This window comes from Nothobranchius furzeri, unplaced genomic scaffold, assembly GCF_043380555.1.
Source record: "Nothobranchius furzeri strain GRZ-AD unplaced genomic scaffold, NfurGRZ-RIMD1 Scf031, whole genome shotgun sequence".
Lineage (NCBI taxonomy): Eukaryota > Metazoa > Chordata > Actinopteri > Cyprinodontiformes > Nothobranchiidae > Nothobranchius > Nothobranchius furzeri.
This window is the reverse complement of record NW_027223048.1, coordinates 579,968-603,219: the sequence shown is the minus strand read 5'-3', so window position 1 is coordinate 603,219 and position 23,252 is coordinate 579,968. Positions and strand designations below refer to the sequence as shown.

The window sequence follows — 23,252 nt, the reverse complement described above, 5'->3', positions numbered from 1 at the left end:
TTGACTTTTTGTAATGAAATATTTAGATGTAACCTTTTATCTGCTTATTGATCTTCATAATGCTGGTAGAAATGTAGCTACAGCTGTGAAGTAGCCTATGAGTGTTATTTTATGATACCTAGTATTTATTTTACTGTATCCCGTTCTCTGGACCAGAGCGTAGACCTGTGGTCACAGACAGGCTGCAGTCATTAAACTGGTTAACATGAGGTCAGGGGTCAAACTGTTTTCTGAGTGTTTGCAACACAGTTCTGAGTTTAAATAGTTCTTCTGAGATAGTTAGCTCAAGTCATTTTGAAGTTCCTGTTTAGTAATAAATGTAAAGAAAATTCAAATCTGTTTTTTTTTCATTTAAGCTGCAGTTTTACAGACTTTAATAAACATAAACACAAATACAAACCAGACACTGAAAGCTGAGGTTGTTCTGAAAAAAGGAGCAGAGTTACAAACATTTTACACTTTTATTACAATTTTAAAGCCATAAAACAAAAAAAATACTTGTTATATTTATGGTCATAAGAGGGTTAAATGTGATAAATTTTCCGCCTCCCACAAAGAGATGGTAAAATTGAATGTGAGCATAATTATGTACGTTTTATTACTTTATTATGTATTTTTTATTATTGACTATTAATCCAAAGAGTTCAGATGAAGGCAACTGGACTTCTTTAGTTTCTTTCAAACATTTCACTTCTCCTCTGAGGAGCTTTGTCAGTTCTAACTGGAATATGGGAGAGTCAAGCTCATAAGCTGTAGCAGTCTGTTGTTATTTAAAGAGCAGAAACTACTCTGAGTACCCCACCTCTCCATCTCCTGATGAGTCGTTAGCCTCTATTGATGGTGAATCATCATGTTGATTAGATGCAGGAAGGTGTGATCTAGACTGAAACTGAATGAGATTCAAAAAAAAGTTCTAATCTTTTAACAACGCTGTTGGTCCTCTTGGTCCTTGTTCCGGTTTTCTAAAACCCTGTGTTAAAAACCTTGGTGTGTTTTTAGATGGTTCTTGTAATCTTTACAGACAGGTGAGTGCAGTGGTCCAATAAGGTTTTTATCATTTAAGGCAGATAGCAAAGGTGAAGCCATACCTTCCTGCTAATGTCCTCGAACATGTCATCCACCTGTTCGTGTCTTGCCGATTGGACCACTGCAACTCCCTGTATTCTGGCCTGGACCAGTCCTCCCCACACCGACTTCAGCTGGTCCAAAATGCAGCGGCTTGCTTGCTGACTGGAACCAGTAAGTGGGATCACATAACCCCGGTTCTGGCCTCTCTCCATTGGCTTCCTGTCTCTTACAGGATCCATTTCAAATTTGTACTTTTTGTTTTTAAATCCCTTCATGGCCTGGCCCCAGTTTACATCTCTGAGCTGCTGTCCGCTTACGTCCCTGCCAGAACCATGAGGTCCAGCTCTCGAGCTCTTTTAACAGTTCCAAAAACCCGCCACAAGACTCGCGGCGACAGAGCGTTCTCTGTGGTTGGGCCCAAACTGTGGAACAAGCTACCTCTCAACATCAGGACCACACAGAGTCTAGAGCATTTTAAATCCCTTCTTAAGACGCAATTTTTTGATTTGGCTTTTAATGCAGGCTGACTTGAGCATGTTAATAGTTTTTAACAGTTTTTATCATAGATTGTGACTGTTGTGTGCTCATCTTATTTTAGGTTTTTATTGTTGATTTGTTGTATCTTGACTTGTTTTACCTTGTACAGCGCTTTGGTGTAGCTGTGCTGCTGTAAATGCGCTCTGTAAGTAAAATTGACCTTGACCTTGACCAAAGCTGCATTATTGGTTCTGGAAAGGTGAAATCTAAGCCCCGCCCCTATTTAAAGTGGGGTTTTCACGTTTTGACATAGATAGCTTCTTTTACTCCTCTCTCAAATCATCTATCTTCTCTGTCCAGAATGTAGACTTTGTCATCTTCAAAGGTGTGTCCCTTGTCCTTCAGGTACAGGTGGACTGCAGAATTTTGACCTGAAGAGGCGGCTCTCCTGTGTTGTGTTATGTTCTTGTGTAATTGTTGTTTAGTTTCTCTAATGTAAACATCTGGACAGTGCTCCTACACTGGACTGCATAAACGACCCCACTGAGCTTCTGTTTGGGTGTTTTGTCTTCTGGATGGACCAGGTTCTGTCTGAGGGTGTTGTTGGGTTTAAAGTTTACCGGGATGTTGTGTTTGGAGAAGATTCTTCTAAGTTTCTCTGAGACTCCTGCCACGTATGGGATGATGGTGCCATTTGCCCAAAGGATGTTGTTGTTAGGTTGGCAGCAGAGCTCTCATGTTTAGTGTTAAGTTCAGTGAGATCATGGAATGGGATCAAGAATTTTCTACTGACAGGAAAAAGATCTCAGCTAACGTAGCCGTAGATCACACTGGATAAGTCTCTGTGGTTGCATTTATTTTACATTTATTTTACTACCTCTTACTAGAGCTGTCTTTAGTAGGTGCAAAATATCTTTGGTTGTACACCTGTGCGATAGCAATAAAGTATCTTGATTTCTGTTAAATGTACTTCCTGAATGAGTGACCTTTTCAGGCTAAAACAACAAAATGACAAATACAGACAGAAGGATGACTTATTCCTTTTATAATGCGTTGCATCACCACCTGGTATCAGAACAGGACTCAGTATTGGAAGATAATCAAAAATCAAACAACTTGGACTCGGATCAGGGGCAAAAATGTGGTTGTAACATCTCTAGATATAAGTCAGCTTTATAAACTAAAACTATTATTTATGAACTAACATTAACACTAATGACACTAATTTATATATTTTTATTATGTTGTTTGAACCCAAGGGTCTCATTATCTGAATTTTCTAACTTATTGGATTGCTCTATAAGTGCCCCTTTTTTTACTTTGAGCACCCGCCCCGTCAAAGGTCTCTGCACGGCCCTGGAAGAGACGTATGAGGGTTCCCCCCTTCAGTGGGCAGAGACCTCGCTCACTGAGGGAATCCCTGCATCCTCTCACACGGGGTCCCCATCGGACGTCCTACGTCACACGTATCTGTTTTTACGGATGCGTCACTGTTGGGATGGGGGGGGGGGGGGGGGGGGGCACGTGCTTGTCCCATATGGTGGCAGATCGCTGGCCCTCCCACATGCACGAACACATAAATGTGTTGGAGCTTATGACAGTGAGAAATGTGATCAGACACTTCGCTGCCCTTCTCGAGGGCCGTCATGTCGAAGTTCACACAGACAACCGGGTGGCGGCAGCCTACATAAATCTCCAAGGGGGAATTCGATCCCTCCCACTATTGCTCGTAGCCACAGATTTACTGTGTTGGACACATGTCCACCTGTTGTCCATCAAAGCCACCTACATTCCAGGGGTCCTGAATGTGGCAGGAGATATCCTGTCGAGAGGGGGACCCCGCGACTCCGACTGGCGTCTTAATCCCGCACTGATATCACAGATTTGGATCAAGTTCGGGGAACCCTCTGTGGATCTGTTCGCGGCTCGCGAAAACGCTCAGTGTCGCCTGTAGTTTTCCCTGAGTCCCCGGGACCAGCCCCTGCTTAGATCGGACGCCTTCTCACGCCAGCCCTGGCCTCAGACGCTCCTGTATGCGTTTCCTCCGGTCCCACTGATTCCCCGTCTCCTTGACCGAGTTCGGTCGGAACAGCTCTCGGTAATTCTGGTAGCTCCCAGACGCTTGTCCGCGTCATGGTTTCCGGACCTGCAAGCGCTAGTGTCCGGCTCCCCGTGGAGGCCCCCATGGAGGGCGGACACCCTTCTCCAGGCGGATGGGATAATCAAACATCCTCCAGAAATAGGCCAACGGCTGTGGGTCTGGCCGCTGAGCGGTCACTCTTAGAGGCTTCTGGGCTGCCGCATGATGTGGTCGCCACGATTCAGAGTGCGCGGGCGCCCTCTACCATCGCATCCTATGCTGCTAAATGGGCAGCTTTCCAAAAATGGTGTACAGAGCGGAATGTTCAAGCGCTTTCCTGCCAGCTGCTACAGAACTCCATCAGTCAGTCCATCACGGGGACAGTCTAAGATCTTCTAGTCGTGGGCTGGTGTAGAAACTCCCACACCCGTTTTTCACACAACAGGAGATGTTTTAGAGCACTGGTCCCAGGTGGATGAATAGAATAGAACAGTAATGTCAGTGGGGAAATTCATTTGCTAGAGCAGCACAAACACTTACAGAAAAGAAAAAGGAAAATTAATAAGATTAGAGGTAAACACACAAAGGCAGTAAGCTATTATAGTAACCTTCAGCCACTAAAAACAACCAATAACAAAACTGGGTATCCAGAACTATGCAGCAGGGACACAAACATACTACATACGGTAATGAAATAATCTCTATGTTGTTTTTAACAGCAGCTGATTTATGTATCATGGTTTTAACTAGATTTTGGCTGTATGACTTTTTGTTTTATCTATTTTATTTTTGCTTTTATGTCCTCAATTTAATATATGGCGCCTTAAGATTTATTGTGAAGCAATGTCAGCTTTTTAAATCCTGTACAAATACATTTTAACACACATGTCTTGTTCCATGCTGCACGTGCTTGCGTCTGACTGGGCGCCATTAATGAGCAGTGAAAATACAGACAGCGCCTCGCTGACCAGTGCGAGCCAGGGAGAGGAAATGTCAGAGATGGTTTTTACAACAGCGTGATGAAGATGTTAGGTGCATGGGTGTATTTTCTGGTTTTATTACAGTTGTTTCATTTTCTTTCAGAACCATTAGAATAATGTCAATATTTTAGGTGCAGTACCAGCAAACAGGCACAGGAGGGCGACATTGGTCCAACAGACGGTTTACATTTACCTGAAACACCGTGGTTAAGACAACTGACTTCATCTGCCTGATTTCATGTTCCTGATATTTTCTAATGACAGTTTTTCTGTTTGGTCAGTCTTGTTTTCTCTACTTCCTGGATTCAGCGCCAGAAACCATTGTCCACCCCTTTTACGTAACGTGGAAGCAAGCCCTTGTTGCCATGGAGACCTGCCGTGTGCTACGTTAACTGCTGTTCTCCCTCTACTGTTTTTGCTGCATGTGCGCAAAGTTCACGTATTTACTTTTACGTGCTTCATTGAGCTCGTATTTACAGGTAGAACTGACATTTCTAGTCTTTAGTGTTTAAAAGTGTTTCATTAGAACCTGCAGAAGCAGCTAAACGTTCTTTCTGTCCCAACTGGACCGGACCGGACCCTCTGGAGACAGAAACCCGACACACAAGACGGCCACAGCGTTCACGCATGCGCAGCAGTACAATTGTAATCGTCTGCACGCACAGAAGCGCAGGTGGCGTGATGACGTCACAAAGCCTTTATGACTGACGCTGGCAGCATGGACATATACATAAAGGTCTGCAGTCAGTGGTCAGTCAGTATCAGACTTGCTTTGAAGAAGGAGGTTGGACGGATTGTTGCTCTCAGAAAACTTGTTGGTTTTGTGTAAACAACATCTTTTAACAGCTTCCTTCAGAGAAATCTGGTGCATTTGGTGAATATTTATAGCTAAATTATTCACTGCTCGGAAATCCTAGAGTGCAAAATGGTCTTTGTTCTGTCAAACAGCCAACCAGCTTTCCAGTCAGGGCTAAGGTCCTCTGAGCTACAGTCGCTTCACAAACGACGCAGATATGAGCTTCTGGCTAGCTACAGAGGAACTAGCTTTGCAGAAACACAAAACCTGTGTCTGTCTGCATCAAAACCTGACAAGGCTCGTCAGATTCAGCCCTTTGAGGAACCAAGTGTCTTTTTCAAGACAGCCGTGTCTGTGGACACCAGTGGAGGTTTAACATCCATCTCCAGCAAAAACTCCTCTGTTTTACGGGCTAATCGACAAGACCAAAGATATAAAACGCTGGCAAGGTACCGAGGAATTTCCTTAGTGGAGAAAAGACAGACGTCCTCTGTCCAACTCCAGGATACTCCTCGCATTCAGCTGTTGGGGAAAAGAAAGCGTTTGAGTGACGGAGGTCACGAGAACTCTGACTTCCCCAGCGCTGCTAAAAGGCTGCGGCTGTCAGAAGGCACACCTCAGCAGAAACGTCCCACTATGATCCGTCTCAAAGGTCGTAGGAAAGGGACGGATTCAGGACCCAAAAGTGTCTCCGAACCCCCAAAAACTGCATCTACCATCAAGTCTGAGCAGCCTCGAACTCCAGTAATCTGGATTATTGGATCCAGTTACATCAGACGGGGTGAAGAGGCGGCTCAGCGGCAGTTTGGGACAAACTTTGGACTCAGAGCTAAGGTCCAATGGTTTGGCAAAGGAGGCATGCGCTGGGGCGGTGTCCTTCCCAGGTTTTACTCCGAGGCTCCCACACACGGTCCTCCAGATATTCTGGTCGTCCACGCCGGAGGAAACGATCTGGGTCTCGTTTCCCCGGTGGAACTGGCTTCTCAGATCCAAAAGGATTTGTCCCACCTCCATAAGGACTTTCCGGAAATGAGAATAGCCTTTTCCGCCATCAACGAACGGCAGTCGTGGCGATACGGGCGACCAGGAAGAATTAACAGCAACAGAAAACAGGTTAATTCTTTACTGAGGACGGCCGTTAGGAGCTTTGGGGGCCTGGTCATCGAGCATCCTGAGCTCAGGTTCTTCAACAACACCCTTTTTCTCCCAGACAGAGTGCATTTCAGTAAGAGAGGAAACAGCTTGTTTCTGGGCAGCATTCACTCTGTTCTGGAGAAGATTCTGGCTCAGAGGTGTAACACCTGAATGTGTTACGCCTTAAAAAGATAACAGCTGACAGAAAAGGGCAAATGGACGAGCTTCTCGTCCAGCACCAAAAAAAAAAAAAAAAAAAAAAAAAATCCAACTAACTCTGCCAGAGTTTCCCTTTTGGGTCACTTCTGCCGGTCCCAAGCCCGGATTAAAGAGGAGGGGTTGGATTATAACACAGAACTAAATCCACAGTAGAGGGATTTTACTCTTAAGAAATAAAATGAAGGCAGGTTATGACATATACAAATATATTTAGTAAACATTTATAGTTTCTAATCAAACACGTCAAATATAAAACTATTTATTATACAATACAGTACAAACTAGGAATGGGATGATCTACCTAAACTCACGATACGATGCACCTCGATATGTCTGAGGCACGAAACGATACGTCACGATACGATATCAGATAAGAAAAAAAAGAAAAAAAATATTACTGTATAATAACAACTTGTTTATTTTTTTTCCAGTTGCACACAGGGAAACACAAGGCCTAACAGGCCAAACACAAACAGGAACACCCTTAGTGCTGCTATAGGCCTTGGTTATCTTATCTCAGGACTGGTTCTTCTTCAAAAAAAACTAACATATCAGCATGTTCTGGTGTAATCAGTGATCTCTGAGCAGACACAATGTCTCCTGCTGTGGAAAAGACGCTCACTGGGCACTGATGTAGCAGGAATGCAAAGGTAGGCTTTGGCAAGGGAGGCAAGTATGGGGTAAGCATAAGCATTAACTTTCCACCACTCAAGTGGACTTCTGTTGAGTGGGACGGGAATCCCACTCCTGTAGGAGAGTATCTCCATTTCAATCCCTCTGCTGGTCTGCACTGTCTCAACAGTAGTGTAGGAGCTCCCAAGGAGATCTTCCAACGCTGTCTTCTTTGGTGGGGGAGGCTGTGTTGCATCCTGCATCTGCCTTTCTCCTTCTACTGGCTCTTCCTGGCTCTGCTCTGCTCCCTGTGCTGCCTCAACCATGACCCTGGCCTGCTCTGCTGCTGCCTCTGATGTTGAAGCACTGGCCCTAGTGGTTCTTTCATCAGTGTAACTGGTCTGAAAATAAATAAAATAGAAAAACTAGTTAAACATTTCTGTCCTTCACTCTCATTCACTCTCTCTCTGATGTACTAATAAAAAAACATGAGAAATAAGTTTGCAGACTCTGGCCTGCACATACATACAGTTACACACATGCAGCAGGAAACCTCTTTTCCCCCAATAAAAGTTAGCCTACCTGGTTGCGCTGCTCATGAAGTGCTGAAGCTTTTTCACATATTCGGGCATAGATGGACTCACGTTGTTCATCATTCAGATGGGACAGGCTTCTGAATCGTGGGTCAAGCGCTGTGCACTCCTGCAGCACGTCATTACAGTCCCCGGTGCATCGGTCCGAGATGTCGAGTAAGATTTCATGTTGGCGATGGTCTGTGTGTCATTTCCGTTTGGTGACATGCTTTGCTCGATCATGTACTTCAGTGGCATTATCAGTGAAACAGTGGGCTCTTTTTCATCACAGACAACAGTTGTGGCTGTCTTCAGTGGCTTAAGCAGTTTCACTATGTCTTCTACATCTGATATATCAGTGTGATCCAGAGTGTCGATTTCTCTCGCATTCCTTCGGATTTCTGGGCAGCTCAACGCTGCTGAGACAGCTGCTTGCTGCTCCAGGTAGCGCGCCAGCATTTCCTACGTGCTGTTCCACCTGGTCTGGACATCGGTGATGAGTTTATGCCGAGGCAGTTACAACTGGGTTTGCTTGTTGGTCAGGATGTCATGATCTGCCCCAGCCTCCCTGAATGTGTCACTCCTGCCCTGATTAGCCAAATTGTTCTCTCCTGCCCCTGATTACTCTGCCCATGTGTTCCTGATTCCCTTGTGTATTTATACCTCCCTCCTGGTTGTTGTCTTTGTCGGTTCATTGTCGTTGTCCATGTTCGTTCGTCCTGTGCTCCTGTCCTACAATAAACATCTTTTTATTTTTTACATCCGTCTGCCTGCTCATCTGCCTCTGGAACCCACCACCACACATGGTCTGCCACCTCCACCCGCAGAACATGACAGAATGAACCGACCAAACCTGGACCTGTGGTGAGCTAACACACCTGTTCCTGGAGGATTATTTTTTCTTTTTGTCCCTTTCAGTTGTGGGAGATTTCTGGCCTGGAGTTTGTGTTCGGCGCATCCTACCTGTTCTCGGGGTGGTCGAAGTTCCTCTGGGAGATCCTGGCGCATCCTATTTATCTTCGGGGTGGCCAGGGTCGTTCTCCTCCAGCTGTTTTAGCCCCGTCCCATTCGTCTCCTGAAGCCGCGGATCCTGGAGCCTCAAGGGAGCTACACCGCCTACGCACGCCATTATTCTCCGGTGTGGTAGGGCTGGTCTCCCCGCTCTTCTCCGGCTTCCCTTCACCCGAGCCTCCGCTGATGGACCCAGCAGATCGGATGTGCACCTGCTCTGATTGGGATGTCGAGTACCTGCCGCCGAGCTGGGCTTCCACGCGTCGCTCCCGCTACTCAACCACTTCCTGGTCCACGCCTGCAGGTTCTCCACGCAGCAGTTCCTGCTGGGGCCTATGCCTGCTGCTGCAGTTCCTGCTGGGTCCCATGCCTGCTGCTGCAGTTCGTCTCTGTGTTCCTGGTGTCCTGTGTTCCTGGAGTCAAGTGTTCCAGTCAAGTCATCGTGTCAAGTCAAGTCATCGTGTCCAGTCTAGTCAAGTCATCGTGTCCAGTCTAGTCAAGTCATCGTGTCCAGTCTAGTCAAGTCATCGTGTCCAGTCTAGTCAAGTCATCGTGTCCAGTCTAGTCAAGTCATCGTGTCCAGTCTAGTCAAGCCATCGTGTCCAGTCTAGTCAAGTCTACGTGTCCAGTCTAGTCAAGTCTACGTGTCCAGTCTAGTCAAGTCTACGTGTCCAGTCTAGTCAAGTCTACGTGTCCCCTGTGCCCAAGTCTACGAGTCCCCTGTGCCCAAGTCTACGAGTCCGAGTTTCCCTGGACTGAGTTCTTGGACATGTCTGAGTGGTCGTAAGACGGAGTGCCGCCTGAACCAAGAGGCCTCTGCTCCGCAGCCTGGATGGTGTTCCTTGTTCCCTGGTCTCGTCTTCTGTGTTCCCTTGTCATGTGTGCCCTGGTCTGGTCTTCGTTCGTGTCTCCTGTGTTTTGTGGCTTGTGGGCGTCTGGTATCCGCCCCTTGAGGGGGGCGGTACTGTCATGATCTGCCCCAGCCTCCCTGAATGTGTCTCTCCTGCCCTGATTAGCCTAATTGTTCTCTCCTGCCCCTGATTACTCTGCCCATGTGTTCCTGATTCCCTTGTGTATTTATACCTCCCTCCTGGTTGTTGTCTTTGTCGGTTCATTGTCGTTGTCCATGTTCGTTCGTCCTGTGCTCCTGTCCTACAATAAACATCTTTTTATTTTTTACATCCGTCTGCCTGCTCATCTGCCTCCGGAACCCACCACCACATATGGTCTGCCACCTCCACCCGCAGAACATGACACAGGACTGCGGTGGCCGTGGTGCTCTTGTGAAAAAATGTAGTTATTCTTCGCACACGACCAAGAAGGCGCGCAACGCGGGATACAGCCAAGCCTCTCTTACTGGCCAGATTCACAACATGCGCCAAGCACTTGATGTGAGGGTGGAGACCGCTCTCTCTCACAGCAATGTCCATGTTGCTCGCGTTGTCTGTGACACAAGCAATGGTTGTGTGTGGCCTTGTTAGCTCCCACTCACTCAGTGAATTTCTCAACACTTGAGCTATGTTAACACCAGTATGACTTTCACTTAGCTCACGAGTTTGCAACACAAAGCTTTTACTCTCCCATTTTTCGATGATGACTTGTGCCGTAATGGTGACATAACTCTGTGTTGCACGCGAGGTCCAGCTGTCGGTGGTCAGAGCGACGCGGTCGGCATGTTTTAGACACTCTTTCACGCTTTGTTTCGTTTCATTGTAAATTCCCGGGATTACCTTCTCTGAAAAATGTCCCCGGCATGGCATCTTAAACTTGGGCTCCAGCACCTTGAACATTTGGATGAATTTTCTGTTCGCTACTATGTTAAATGGAGCCATGTAGTCCGCTATGAACTCACCAATGAGCCGGGTTATCTGTTTTGCACGTGGACTTGATGGAGGTAGAGTTGGTGTCAGTGCTTGTTTCATGGTCAGCTGTCCTTTCGGTAGGCTTGTTTTCGCCAAGGCCGTCTTCACATTTTTATGGTAACGTTGAAGGTGGTGGTTCATGTTTGTTGTGTTGGAGGTGGTGTACGGAATGACAGCATAGCATAGCTTACACACAGTCTTGGTCTTTTCCGTTACTCTGTTGCCGTTATTGTCTTTTTTAACCGGAAAGCCAAAATACTGCCAGACAGATGACCTGTATCCAGGAGGAGCATCCTCAATTTTGACCTCATTTGACTCCATTGTTCTGCTCTTTCGGGGCAAGGCAGTTGGTGGCACCAACTTGGTGCTAATGCTAATATTTGTTTGCTCGCTGTAGCCTGCAGTGTTGTTGTTACAACATGCGCTGTGACTTAACGTCATGACGCACTGCACCGTTCCCCGGATGTTTTTTTAATTTATTTTATTTTGTTTAGTTTTACCCTGCTTTATCAGCAGAGATGGTGCTATCAGCCTGCCACCATAGACTGTGGGCCTGCCCTACTACTACACAAATCATGCAGCAGTGCCGACTAGCCTAATTTCGTGGTCCATATTTTTTTACCTCGATGCATTTCGTCACATTTTGTATTGCGAGTTTTGGCCAAACGATATTTTGTCACATCCCTAGTACAAACCCAGTGGCATCAGGGCAGCCAACTCTCACCAGAAATGAGCTCGACTAACTGCCGGCAATGCGGACCGAGCTCTGACACCAGTCGTACAGGGTCCTAACAGCCCGTATCAGAGGGCCTGGTACCCCATAATCCTGAAGTACCCCCCAGAGGGTACGGGCTGTTAGGACCCTGTACCCTACCCTGTACCCTACAGGTCCAGTCAAGAAAAGGAGTGTTGCAGGTTTTGATTTCTGATCCCATGGAAATCTGTGTAGAGCTGCGTGAGTAAAAACAAAACATTTACCCACTACTAGACACCACCATGGCCGTATCTACCATTGAGGACCTTGAGGTCTGGACCTCGGTATTTTTTCTGCAGAATATTTAAAAAATAATCTCTAACTGTGCATTTACAGCATTTACTTTTTAGAAAACATACTTGTCTGATTTTTGTTGAATTTTTAAATCATTGAAATGTTTGTAGCTCCTACACTGTAAAAGTTGTTGTCACAAAATCATGCCTGCTGGTCAACAGTAACCGGCTCTACATACTCCAACAAGCACGTTTGTGAAAAAAATACATCTCTGATTTTTCATTTATTTTACTGTAAACTGTAGTGACACACAAATGGCCCCTGCTGATAACCAATTTCCTAGTACTCTTTATCAATACTTTCAAAATTTAACAGTCAAAGTTTTTATTTTTGGATCATTAACACTTGGTCATTTGCATATGAACGTTTTTACGAGGTTAAATAATTTGATCAAAACAATGCACCTGCTCATCTCTGCTTCTCCAAAAACAAATCACAAATCAAATATGTCAACTGAAAAGGCACCATACACTAAAATGTACTACACACACACACACACACACACACACACACACACACACACACACACAAATAGTTGACTGAACAATGAAAAAGATTTAAAATACAAACTCAACTCTCCCAAAATAGTAATACGTTGCTTATGAATCAAAAGTGAAAACTGTTTTCCATAATGTGCATCATCAATCAATCTTTATTTGTACAGCACCTTCCACTGCCTTTGCAGGAGCCCAAGGCGCTGAACATAAAATACAGTAAAAACACAGATAGAATAAAAAAGAGATAAAAACAACATACAGACATAAAAGCACCATACAAAATGTAAACAGGGAGCATAAAAGCATACAAGTCACATAAAAGCTAAACGATAAAAATGAGTTTTCGAACGACTCTTAAAAACATGCAGCGACGGTGACAGTTTAATATCAAGTGGAAGCTCATTCCAGAGAGAAGGAGCCAAGACCGAGAAAGCCCGGTCACCTCTAGACCTGTACCTAGTTTGTGGGACAGTCAGTGTATCCATCATCATGCTTATGTAAACAGATGATGTAGACAGAGTAAAGTAATAGTCTCACAACATTTCAGTCATGCTGTGGTGTAGAGTACACCTCAGTGTTAAGACTTACAAAACAAAGACCCGCATATAGGCCTCCCTCACACACATACAAGTACTTGACAGATATGAGTAAAAAAGTGACATAGAGAACAATGACACTAATTGTAAATAATAAATTATCCATTCCAAAATACAAGTACTTTGCATATGAAAGAAACGTTTGCGCTGCTTTCCTTAATGTGCATCATCATTCTTATGTAAACAAAGGACAATCAAGTCCTCGGCTCATAAATTTGAAGCTGTGCTGTCTTGTCCAGTACAACTCCATGTTCACACTTCCAACCAAACACCTACATGTTGTTTACATGCTGCTGTTTGCACATGTCACAACACCAAGGTGTCTTTTTGCTTGGCATCTGGAAGGCAGTCATTCCAAGGCAGAGCGTGTGAAACCATGTTGAACAACTTCCACGTTGAATCTAACAAGGACAAAGAAATGCATCCACATAACCTTTGTTACAGAGCACTTCATTACAATATTTGTGATCAATTTCATGCCATAACTGTTAATCTTTACTACAAATGATCAGTTAAAATCTACATCATTGGTATTATCAGTACACGTGTTTAGATCTTCTCATGTCACATACCGATGGAATGGATCTTTTTTTACATAGGTACTACCAAATAAATGAGTAGAGGGGCAAACAGTAAACGGCTTCTATTTTCATTAAACCATATATAGCAGTGTTTCCCAACCCTGGGTACCTGGCACCCTAATGGGTTCTCCACAAGATTGCAGGGGGTCCACACACTTGTGTCTGTGATGAAGTTGTGAGGTTCTAAAGATGATATTTTTAAAAATTAAATTTATAAACTGCTCAGGACACAAACAATTGTACAATTAACACTGTGTATTAGAGTTACAACCCTTATGGATTTATAAAATGTAGAATCATTCACTTTTGATGTGCGTGGGTGCGTAGGGATTGTGGTTGTAAGGTGCTTGGCTCATGTTGGACACAAACAAGAGGGTGCTTGTGGGAAAAAGTTGTGAACCGCTGGTCATTCATCCAGTCACTCACACATAAAAGCAGGGGTAGGGAACCCTGGTCCTGGAGAGCCACTATCTAGCTCATTTTAGAGGTTTCCTTAATTCAACACATTTGATTCCATTTTCAGCAGCTCATGAGGCTCTACAGAGGCATGTTAATCACCTGCTGATTATCATCAGGTGTGTTAGTGCTGTGTAGCCTCTAAACATGCTGGGTAGCAGCTCTCCAGGACTAGGGTTTCTTACACCTCCATTAAATGCACAATAATTAACTTTTTGATTTTTTCAACATCATTTTCACTATCCCTTAAAAACAAAAAGAACACTTCCAAGCATCATATAAGGCCACAACAAAGTTTGAGTAACGTGCATGTCTGTTATCATGGATTCATAGTACTTCAGGGCTTGTTTTTGCTGACATTCAACAGATGTTTACCTGTGGTCACAACACAGCTTTTCTCTCAGTGTCTTCCTTCTGTGTTGGTCACACGGTTATTTTTCAAAAAAATGATGTTAGACAATAGTAACGTCCAGGGGCGCCGTAAAGCAGTGAAAGATTAGGAAGATTCTAAGGGCCCACAGCTGTCAGGTGTCAGAACCCAAGTCCCCAAACCAGCCTCTCCCAGCTAGCCGGCCTCCACCATGGACCACAACTCCCAGCATGCCCCTCGCGGGGATTCCCTCCACGTCGCACCTACGTCACGAACCGCGACTATATACGGAAGTCGCCTCCCCAGCTCACCACTCAGTCATCGTTTCTTCGGATCTATGATCAGAGTTTCCAAGCAACCGATCCATCGTACGAACTCTCAGCTCACAGTAAGTGTTCTTACTTACTTCGGGAAAACCCAACATTTCGGTGTCACTTCATTGACGCTCGAACGCTCGGGGATTCCTAGATTAAACAGAGAGCCGGCGTTTCACCGACGCTATCGCTTCCGCGTCTGTGAGACAACGCTCTCCACAAGCTCAACTCCCGTATCCAGCCGACCAGTCTGACAGGATGACTGAGTCCGTTAACCCAGCGGAGTTTGAGCAAATGAAGAAGGAGATAGTTCAGCTCCACGCCTTGGTCGATCGGCTCAACACCAAGGTGAACTCCCTGACCGACCTCACCCTTCAGTTGACAACATCCCTCAATGCTCTCCGGCAGCAAGCCCTCGCTCCACCTAAGGAGGAGCCGCAGTTCAGCCTACCGGAGAGGTGGAATGGAGAGGTTGGGAGCCCAGATGGTCTGCTCGCCTCCCTCGATATGCAATTCGAGTGCCAACCGGGACGCTTCCCCACTGCCCGCTCTCGGGTTGCGCACCTCACCTCCCTGCTTTCTGGACTCGCTCAGGAGTGGGCCGCTGCTCTTTATAATTCTAAATCCCCTACCTGCAATGACTATGCTGCTTTTGTGGCCACCCTCAGGAAGACCTTCGTTCCACCCAGTAGTGAAGTGGGGGCTGAAGCACGTCTCTTAAAGCTCCGCCAACGTGAATGCACTGTGTGCGCCTATGCGTCAGAGTTTTGCACCATCGCGGCCAAACTACAGTGGGATGACTCTGCCTTTCGAGCTGTTTTTTTGGAGGGGTTGGCGCCCTACATCCGAAACGAGATGGCGGGAAGAGAACTGCCCGAGACCCTGGATGAGGTTGCCGACCTGGCGTTGTGCATTGACCAACGGGTTCTGGTTCGACCCAGGTCATCCACTCGCCCACTCAGAACGCACGGACCTCTTCCTCGTTCACCAACTCCAGCTTCCAGACCCATTTCTACTGAGGAGCCTAGGCAGCTTGGCCACCTTCCCCCGGAGGAGAGAGCGACGGTGGCGCGAGGGTCTCTGTGCCTATTGTGGCTCTCCCCACCACCGGCACCTGGACTGCCCATTACGGCCGGGAAACGGAGGAACCCACTGAGTATCGGGGTAGCTCATCCCGGGTTCACCCTCTGCCTCTACCTCTTCCTACCGACTCCTCCTTCCTGTCACCCTCCTACACGACGAGACCTCACATCAGGTACATGCTCTGGTGGACTAGAGGGCCGCCGACAACTTCATGGATGTGGATCTGGCTAAACGCCTACGGATCCCCCTGACTCACCTGGAATGAGTTGTTCCGGTGACCTCGGTGGACGGCAGACCTCTCCAGCCCTATCCTGTCCAAGACCGAACCCAGTCACTCCAGATGGTCCTCCAAGGCCTTTGGGAAACCCTCCACTTTCTCATCATCTCCGCTCCCTCCTCTCCTCTAATCTTGGGGTTCCCCTGGCTCCGTCTCCACGACCCCCAGATGTCCTTGTCCCAGAACCGCCTTTTAGGCTGGGGGACCCAGTGCCAGGTCCACCTCTCTCCTCCTCCGTCCATGGCAGGCCCCCCAGCTGGTGGTCTTGGTCCTCTACCGCCCAATCCGCCACTACCCTATCGAGACCTGGCTGCAGTCTTCAATAAGCGACGCACCACCACACTGCCGCCCACCCCCGGACCTTCGCATGGGCTCACCTGGGCTACAGCCCTGGGCCCCTGCGTGCTGGAGGCCCCGCCCTCGGTCCAAAATGCATTTTTATTTTTGTATGTAATTCTCTAACAAGATAGTACCATTTAGCTGAGAAGCACTGGGATTTGTTTTGGCAAACATCTATCATGAGTCATGACTGCTTATAATTGGTCCAAGTTTTTTCACTCTTTACTTCACGGTGGGCGTTTGCAGCCTGACACACCCCAGTGTGCGGCGGCTTGAACAGTGAGTGCTTCGTAATGGCGGACAAACCCAGAAAATACAATAGTGGAGCGCTAAAAAGAAAGAAGAAGAAGGAAAAGGGGGAACGCGACAAAGAGGTGCTTAAGAAAATACCCAAGCTAACAGGTTTTTTTAAACCACTGAGCGAAGATGGAGCTGCAGGATCTTCCTTGCGTTCTGTAAACATTAGCTTTGCTAGCAGCATTTCAGTTCGGCCAGCTGATGTTCTAGCAGTTGCAGAGGAAACAAAGACGCCAGACTTGGGGGAACCTGCTGAGACCATGTCCACCATGGATTATCTTTTCCCGCTGGAGAATGATTGTGGAAGATTGGCGGCAGAATCCGGGGCTGCAGAGAAGGCTAAGACGACGAACCCGGGGGGACCTACTGAGACCACGTCCACCATGGATTATCTTTTCCTGCCAGAGAGAGAATATGGAAGCTTGGCGGTTGAATCTGCAGCGGCAGAGGAAAAAAAAGATGCCGGACCCGACAGCACCTGCTGAGACCACCAACAACACAAATGATCTTTTCCTGTCAGTGAGTGATTGTGGAAAGTTGGCGGCTGAATCCGCGGCTGATGTTCCGGCAGCAGAGACGCTCGACCTGGAGGCATCGGAGACCACCACGTCCTCCATGGATTATCTTTTCCCATCGGAGAGTGATTGTGGAAAATTGGCGACCGAAAGTGCGTCTGGGCCACGGATTGAAACTTTGGATGAACCTTGTTACAGTACTAATCCAGCTTGCTGGGGAAAATGTGATGCATCTGTGCGTGCCTACTGGGCTGAGCGAGGACCGCAGAGCTGCCAACACATGGACGTAAATTTTAAAGCGTCCGAACGAGTGTACAAACAGCAGAAGCGGTTCTTCTCCAGATCGCACTTTAAACGCAGACTCGCCAATGGTGAGTATGTCCAAAGACAGTGGCTGCTTTTCTCTCCATCTACCGGAGCTGTGTTTTGTTTTGCATGCTGCATTTTCAGTGATGCTAAAAGCAAATAGTGCTTTGAAACTGGTTTCAGTGACTGGAAACATGCCACAAACCGGATGAAAGAGCATGAAAACAGTGAACATCACAGAAAAGCTATGCTAACATATGGGTCAGCTGCTGGAAGGATAGATACAGAGCTGGAAAAACAATTTGAATCTGAGAGTGCATATTGGACTGAAGTTTTGAGAAGACTTGTGTCTGTTGTGAAGTTTTTGGCAGAGAGAGGACTTGCTCTTAGAGGATCTAGTCATGTTTTTGGCAGGACTGATAATGGTAATTACCTGGGCCTTCTGGAGTTAATCAGCGAGTTTGATCCCTTTTTGAAGTCTCACATAGAGAAATATGGAAATGCAGGCGCAGGGACACCTTCATATCTGTCTTCTAAAATATGTGAAGAGTTTATTCAACTGATGGGTGATCGTGTTCTGTCTGAAATAGTCGGTGAAGTAAACATGGCCAAATACTATTCGATCTCTGTTGACTCCACACCAGATGTTTCCCACCTTGATCAGTTAACATTTATTCTGAGATATGTGTCACCTGAAGGGCACTCCCAGGAACGCTTTCTTAAATTTCTTCCCATAGAGAGCCATACTGGGGAAGCTTTACGTGAGCTTGTACTCAAGGTTTTGGGAGAAATGAACATTTACATTGCAAACTGTAGGGGGCAGTGTTATGATAATGCTGCCAACATGTCAGGAGTATATAAAGGACTGCAGGCACGTATAAAAGAAGTCAATGCCCTTGTTGAATGGGTTCCATGTGCAGCACACACCCTGAATTTGGTTGGGGTCAACAGTGTTAACTGTTGTTTTGAGACAGCTGATTTTTTCCAGTTTGTGCAAAACCTTTTTAACTTCTGCTCCAAGTCAACAGCACGGTGGAACATAGTGACAGCTGGACTCAAGCCCAATGCTAATAAGCGCATTGAAACATTGAAGTCACTTTCTAACACAAGTTGGGCTGCGCATGCAGATGCCACACAAGCAATATGTATAAACTATGCAAACATTCAGAAATCTTTAAAGAATATTGTACATGACACTTACCACAATGCAGCAACTAGAAATGAAGCCAGGTCACTTGATAAAAAACTGGACAAACTTGAAACTGCCTTCATGTGTCCTGTGTGGCATTTCATCCTCCAGCGCTTTGAAAAGACAAGTGTAGCGTTGCAGGCTGTGGAGCTAGACTTGTGCAAAGCTGTGGATTTGGTAAGATCCTTGAGGGACTACATTGGAGGTTTGAGAGATCAGTTTGACAGGTTTGAGTCGCAAGCAAAGGAGTTGTCTCCATCAGTTTCACATGTTTACAAAGGAAGCACTCAGAGACAAAAGAAAGCGAATGTAGCACTTGGTAAAGTGTACAGATAAAATGTCTGAAACATTGCATAAACCTGTTGAGAGTTGAAAAGTAAGTCAGCTACATTTGTTTCTGGTTAAGCTGTTACACATTTTCACCAGTAGAGGGCAGTTACAGTGCAGAAAGGAATGGGAAAAAAAGAAGAAAAAGAGGTCTCTAACATGCTTGGATCTGTATGATGATGACATGGTTCTGAGGTCCCCAATAAAACTCGGTTTTTCTACACCAAGTTGTCCTGGAGTGGTGTAACATTTTGGAGGTCCCACCGAGATCACGTTTAGGGACTACCTCATATAGTGGATTGGAAGACTGCAGAGAGACACGGTGACGGAGCGTGCCAGAAAAAGGAGGCTAATGCTAACGAAGAGCAACAGTCTAGCTAGCACAACGCAAGGTGTGCTTCTCCGGTCGGATACTCTGTAAGAGTATTTTTTTCGTCTTATTTGTCGTTCAAGCATGTCTGAGGACCGTGAAGATTTTTTGTTGGAGGTAGGGCAGAAGTTATGTGGACTATCCGTGGAAGAGCTGCTCAGAGTATGTGAACTGTGTGATATTACAGAAAAAAAAGATGAAGAAATTAAGAGTAAAACCCGCAGAGCTCTCGTTAAGCTTATTATCCAATTCTGTGAACGAGAAGATTTATTGCAGCAGGAGGATGAAGGCATGTCGGTGCTTCTGGAGCTAAATGATGAGCTGGTTTCGCTGGTGGAGGCGCGGTCAGCGGCTATCAGCGCGGGAGCGGTGGCCCAGTCGTTATCTTCAGACGCAAGGGCGTCAGTTTGTTTTCAGAATTGCTGGGGACAATAACCATACACTTGAGTGGGGTTTAAAAATTGCTGGGGACAATAAAGTAGGCTAGCACAGGGGTCGGCGGCTCTGGAGCCGCATGCGGCTCTTCCATCCATCTGATGCGGCTCTCTGTGCTTGTAAAATAATGAATGGATATTTAAATAAAATGCTTTATATTTTACTGCATTAATTTTACATCTGTATGCCAATTCTAAATGTAAAGACTGTCTGCGTAAACCTGAACAGGTCCAACCCGGTCTTACTGTGAGACCGGGTTGACGGGTCACGCTTGTGCGTAATCATAGGCGCTTCCTGAGCTGAAGACAATGTGAGATTCTGGGATTCTCCTCAGACGGCTCCTGGATGTGTCGCCACATTGGAGACAGGAACAAGCACTATTCAGCCAAAGTTTCATCATCAGGGAACATTTTCTAACCGACAAGTCTCTCTGAGAGACAGGGTTTGGAAAACACTCGCTTCAGTGGGAGGAATCTTCCCGCATGGCTCTGGGTGGCTCTGGGGTTAATCAAGTTTAATTGTTTCTCTTTGCAACAATCTTCACAGGAATGCAAAACAGTTAAACGGCAGGTTACATATATTTCCATTTGACTGTTTATTTTGACAGATGAACTCAAGGATGTTGGCTGGTTTGAAAGAATTACCCAGACGCACACTGATGCGCATGGATGAGCTGACATTTTAATCGTTAACGCACATCGCGGAGGTAAAATATTCCCATCAGAACATCAGAGCTTTATACTAGACACTGTGTTCAGCGCGGCTCGGAGCGCCCACGGTGGACAGTGAGCTGAAGATCTGGGGTTCGCAGCGCAGCACAGAACTGGCGCATGCGATAAGATTTCCTCCCACTGAAACAGTCTGGAAACCCGGTCTCTCTGAGGGATGTGTCACTTGGAAAAATGTTCTTTTTATGAAATTATGAAACTTTGGCTGAACAGCGCTTGTTCCCGTCTCTAATATGGAGACGCATGACGCGTAGAGACGTTTGATCACGCACAAAGTTTATGTGGAGCAGGAGCGGTCGGGCCACGGCAGGTGAAACGTTCCTAGCCTACATGAAGTGAAACTGTTTAATTGTAACATTAATATGTTACTGGACACACTGGTCTGGTTGCTTAGACCAGTGTTTGAAGTGGAACACACACACACACACACACACACACACACACACACACACACACACACACACACACACACACACACACACACACACACACACACACCAGTTAAATAATGCTGACAGCGTGGACTAGAAGCCAGGTGATGGTTTACGTATTTAAATGATGATCAGGCTGATGTAAAATGTAATCTCCATCCACATCCAGACACAATTCTCCTCTATTCTTTATCTATTTGCTCTGCTCTTGTCTGGGCTGACGTAGCTGATGGTGCGCGCGGCGCGCCTAACTAGTGGCTGATGCACATTTTATGCATTTGGAGAGGTGGGCTGGAAGCTTTGCTTTTACTGGAAGATGGTCCACTTAACGCACGGGTGTAGACTACATATTAATGACAAATGAATGAAAATTAAATTGTGAGTTTTTACTTCATATTTTAGAAATAAATATGACGGGGGAACACATTTATGACGTCTTTTTAAACGAAATTTTCTAGCGCGACCTGCCTGCTTCACTTAAGTCACTGCTTATTAAGGTTCGTACAGAATTACCGTGGGAAATGGGTAATAATGGCTCTTTGATGGGAACAGGTTGCAGACCCCTGGTATAAGATCTGAGCTGGTAAAACAAAAATCCTCATCAGCAGGCTTTTTTGAAAGTGGGGGGGACACAGCTGCCAATCACAAATTTTGCCGGGGACATGTCCCCGGCGTCCCCGGTTAAATTGATGCCTATGTTCAGACGGAGCGGGAAGGACGGCGGAGGCTGTGTACAAGGGGCGACTCGCAGCAGAGGGGGCGCTGTTGGAGCGGCGGCCAGGTTCTGATGACAACGCTGGAGCATCAGCCAGCTCAAGGGACATCAGCGGAGCACCAGGCGGCCATGATGACCTCGCGAGACAGCGAAATGCAGCGCCGAAGGAGAGACTCCATGGGCAACAGCGGCTGCAACGTTTCATCAGTGGGATTCAGAAAATGCTTCAGGATAAGTGGCCATGTGGGTGAGTCAGCAGCTAAAGACACACTGAGCTTCAGCAGCTTGGAGCACCAGATGGAAAGCGGATTGAAGAAGGGCTACTCTGAAGCTGAGATCGTGGAGGCTGTAGTGCGTGCCATCAGTCCTGGGTTAAAGCTAAGGAGCTACTTGGAGGTGTTGGGGTTATTAGGAGCGAACAGTTCGTAAGCTTTAACTTACTTTTGGATTCTTCAATAAATTCTGTAAATATGGGAATATTTACTGATTTATTAATTAATTAAGATATTCTTAGATATACGGGGCACCATTCCCCTTTAACCGGGGAAAATTGAATCCAAAACTCTTATCAGTCTTTCTTGAAGTTCGTAGAATCCTTGGAGCAGAGACTTCTCTTCGACACAACAAAGCTACTGGAGACGAAAATCGGAATTTTATAACGTTTAATTAACAATTTGTCAAATGAATAAACAGTGGCATAAATGAATAATAACCATGTGATATAATAAAAGGATGTATATTCAAAATAATGTTCAAGGTGTTTTGTGTGTATGTATGTGTGTGTGTTTCTAAAATGGAGTCTGTATGCAAGATGGCTGACCCCTTTGTCTGGCTAAAGTGTGGGTGGCAACATGCACTTTAACTTCCAAAGCACTTAGAATCAGTAGTAACTTAACCTTAAATCACTCAAAACATTTCAAAGGATCATGAAACAACACAAAAGATTAATCACAAGTTAATATCTTTTAGTTTATCAGCCTGGCCATGGCCGAAAACATTTAAAGATACCAAACAATGATCAATAAGCAGTTTATTTATTCAAAATGACCCGGCGGACGTGTTTTGGGAGCGAAAGAGGAAGACACGAAGCTACTTTTTAAGCAATAGCGCGGTTTTATTGCTTATTCTGGACTATAGAGGAAACGGGAGAAGAAAAGGAGAGAGAGAAATGAGTTTTCTGATCACCAGAACAGTGAAGCGTCCCTCACTGTTTTGATTTGACGGTTCTCCGTGTTTCTCCGCAGTTTGGCGTCATCCGTCGGTTTGATGCTTTCTCCGTTGTTTACCTCCACGAGTGTTTCTCCACGGGCTGGACACAAAGAGAACGAAGTTTCTTTTGTGCTGAGTTTGACAACTTACAGCGTCTCTGAGAGCTGGATGGAGCTCCGCTCGTTCCCAGTCAGGTCCCGATGGAGTTGGAGTGGTTTCCAGCGGTTGCGTGGCTCAATCTTGGGCACTTAGAGCTTCCGCGTGCTCAAGTTGTCGGAGCGTTCGACAAGCGTGTCCTTACCGCCAGGTATCCTGGGCAAAAGAACGAGGTTTCTTTGTCTCTGCTGAAGATTTATGG

The 23,252-nt window shown here is 46.0% G+C and overlaps 1 protein-coding gene across 5 annotated transcripts in view; it reads right to left on the bottom strand.

Moving 5' to 3' along the window:
* Nucleotides 1–6,882: 6,882 nt before the first annotated feature.
* LOC139064478 (E3 SUMO-protein ligase ZBED1-like) overlaps nucleotides 6,883–23,252 on the bottom strand; it is a 49,783-nt gene continuing 33,413 nt past the window's right edge. For 3 of the 5 annotated variants that reach the window (XM_070547799.1, XM_070547800.1, XM_070547801.1), the window contains one exon: nucleotides 10,766–13,353. Coding sequence is in view for 3 of the 5 variants with exons in the window: in XM_070547801.1 (XP_070403902.1) it covers nucleotides 13,302–13,353 (52 nt within the window). In the remaining 2 variants the exon portion in view is untranslated. Of the gene's footprint in view, nucleotides 13,354–23,252 lie in introns of all 5 variants that reach the window. The other 2 variants (XM_070547797.1, XM_070547798.1) reach the window with 1 other exon arrangement.